Source organism: Cebus imitator, unplaced genomic scaffold, assembly GCF_001604975.1.
Source record: "Cebus imitator isolate Cc_AM_T3 unplaced genomic scaffold, Cebus_imitator-1.0 Scaffold959, whole genome shotgun sequence".
Classification (NCBI taxonomy): Eukaryota; Metazoa; Chordata; class Mammalia; order Primates; family Cebidae; genus Cebus; species Cebus imitator.
This window is the reverse complement of record NW_016108274.1, coordinates 128441-130662: the sequence shown is the minus strand read 5'-3', so window position 1 is coordinate 130662 and position 2222 is coordinate 128441. Positions and strand designations below refer to the sequence as shown.

Genomic DNA, 2222 nt, shown 5'->3' with positions numbered 1-2222 from the left:
AGATAGGGTTGGATGAGCCTGTCCTGACCAGAGGCCTCCATAACCTGCCAGGTATGTGCTGGATCATGAGGCAATGAAGTATCTCCAGACATCCAGTGTGCTGGTTTCAGGCCTGCAGGGGCTAGGTGTGGAGATTGCCAAGAACATCATCCTCTGTGGGGTCAAGGCTGTCACCTTACATGACCAGGGCAATGCCCAGTGGGCTGACATATCCTCCCAGGTAACCTGTGGCCCCTTTTGCTTTTCCAAGGAACCAGTCTGCCAGAGCTCTGCATTCACTTATGTTCTCTCTTCCTACATCCTCTGGTAGATCCACCTGCGAGAGGAGGACATTGGTAAAAACCGAGCTGAAGTATCACAGTCACGCCTCACAGAACTCAATAGCTATGTGCGTGTCCTCGCCTACATAGGACCCTTGGTTGAGGACTTTCTTAGTGATTTCCAGGTACTTTGGGGCATTACCCCCCCGACCTCCTGCCTCATTTTTTCAAGTCTTATCTCTGGATTGTTTGTTTGTTTAACATTGATTTAATGGCAGGCCCTTTGTGTCACATTTCATGCTGGAGGGCTAAGGAATGCAGCAGGAATTACACTCTGGACCTATCCTTGGGGGGTCTCTTTCCTTTTCACGAGGGAAGATGTGGCTATACACTGTGGTATAGTGATTGTGAACAATGACCTTGAGCTGAATTGTACCAGCTTCTTATGAGTCTTGATATCTTTTAATGGTATGACTATAAACAAGTCACTTAATCTCTGCTTTAATTACTGTCTCTAGAAAAGGAACAATAGCACTGTCAACCTCACAGAGGTTTTCTGAAGGCTAAGCTTAGACTAGTAGCTGGAGAGCATCATATAGGTGTATTTAATAAACTGTATCGGAAGGAGGAGCAGTGAGTACTGATGATCTGTGTTCAGGTGTCCCAGAGGAGAAGGGTACTGAAACTCCTGAAATAAGCATAACAACTTTTAAGTCAATGAATAGGGGGGAAAAAAAATAAGAGAAATCCCTAACACCGCGGCTGAACAGGCTTTTTTCCTGAGATTTAAAGCCAGCGAATGTGATGAGGACCAATAGAGGCTTTGAATGGGCACACTGTTATTCATCTTTTTGTTTCTCAGGTCACCAGAGGGCAGGCAGCAGTTCGTCTGACACACAAATGTTTGTCAAATAAATGGATTCAGTGGTCTTCAAACTCTTTCTTCCCTGTATCCCTTTATCTGACACGCATAGATGCTTTACAGGTGTTTGTAAATGAGGGCCAAACCAGCAAAGCCTAGATGAAGCTACCCAGTCCATCCCCTCCCTTTAGCCTTTATCTTCTGTTATCTCACTTCACTGTATTTCGGTACCAGGCCCTCAGCCCAGGTCTATGGCTCTTCATAGGTGGTGGGCCTTACCAGTACTCCCTTGAAGAGCCAGCTGCAAGTGGGTGAGATTTGTCACAGCCATGGAATCAAGCTGGTGGTGGCAGACACCAGGGGCATCTTTGGGTAAGTGCCCGTGTCTTCCTTCCTCCCGCAACCCCTGCCAAACTCAGGCCAGGAGGTTCCCACTGCACTTGTGTTACAGTCAGTCACCTGAATTCTAAATTCTGCATTTTTGCTCTCCCTGTTTGACCTGAGTGCCATATGATTCCTGCTATTGATAAGCTGAGCTTGCTTTGCAAGAGTTCATTGTACCTTGAGGGAAAAGAGAGTACCTGTGTATATGGACCTGAGGCACCAGTTCTGTTACTCCCCTCTGCAGGCAACTCTTCTGTGACTTTGGATAAGACATGATTCTCAGAGATTCCAATGGGGAGCAGCCACTCAGTGCTATGGTTTCTTTGATCACCAAGGTAAAGAGGCCCTCTAGGAATTCAGGGAAACACTGGTGAGCAACAATAGTTTTGCCTATCTACTGGCACACTGGCCTTTCTCTAAAAGTCTACTCCACTTCCAACTAGGACAGCCCTGGTGTGGTCACCTGCCTGGATGAGGCCTGGCATGGGTTTGAGAGCAGCGACTTTGTCTCCTTCAGAGAAGTCCAGGGCATGAGTGAACTCAATGACATCCACCCCATAGAGATAAAAGTCCTAGGCATGTCAAGGCTGGGGATGAGAAATGATTGCCTGAAACAATGGGAAAGTTGTGTCTCATGGGAGTTTACCCAGAGGCCAAGAGATAACACTTATCCATAGTCTAAATTGAACTGAAGGCCAAAAAGAGAACTCTGGAGT

The 2222-nt window shown here is 46.8% G+C and overlaps 1 protein-coding gene across 1 annotated transcript in view; it reads left to right on the top strand.

Annotated features, from left to right (window-relative positions):
- Positions 1 to 43: 43 nt before the first annotated feature.
- The window catches only part of LOC108298431 (ubiquitin-like modifier-activating enzyme 1), a gene marked incomplete at its 5' end in the record, with an annotated part of 15853 nt that continues 13674 nt past the window's right edge, over positions 44 to 2222 (top strand). The window contains 5 exon segments of the mRNA XM_017521101.2: positions 44 to 220; positions 311 to 445; positions 1388 to 1494; positions 1751 to 1841; positions 1950 to 2082. Coding sequence (XP_017376590.2) covers positions 44 to 220; positions 311 to 445; positions 1388 to 1494; positions 1751 to 1841; positions 1950 to 2082 — 643 coding nt within the window.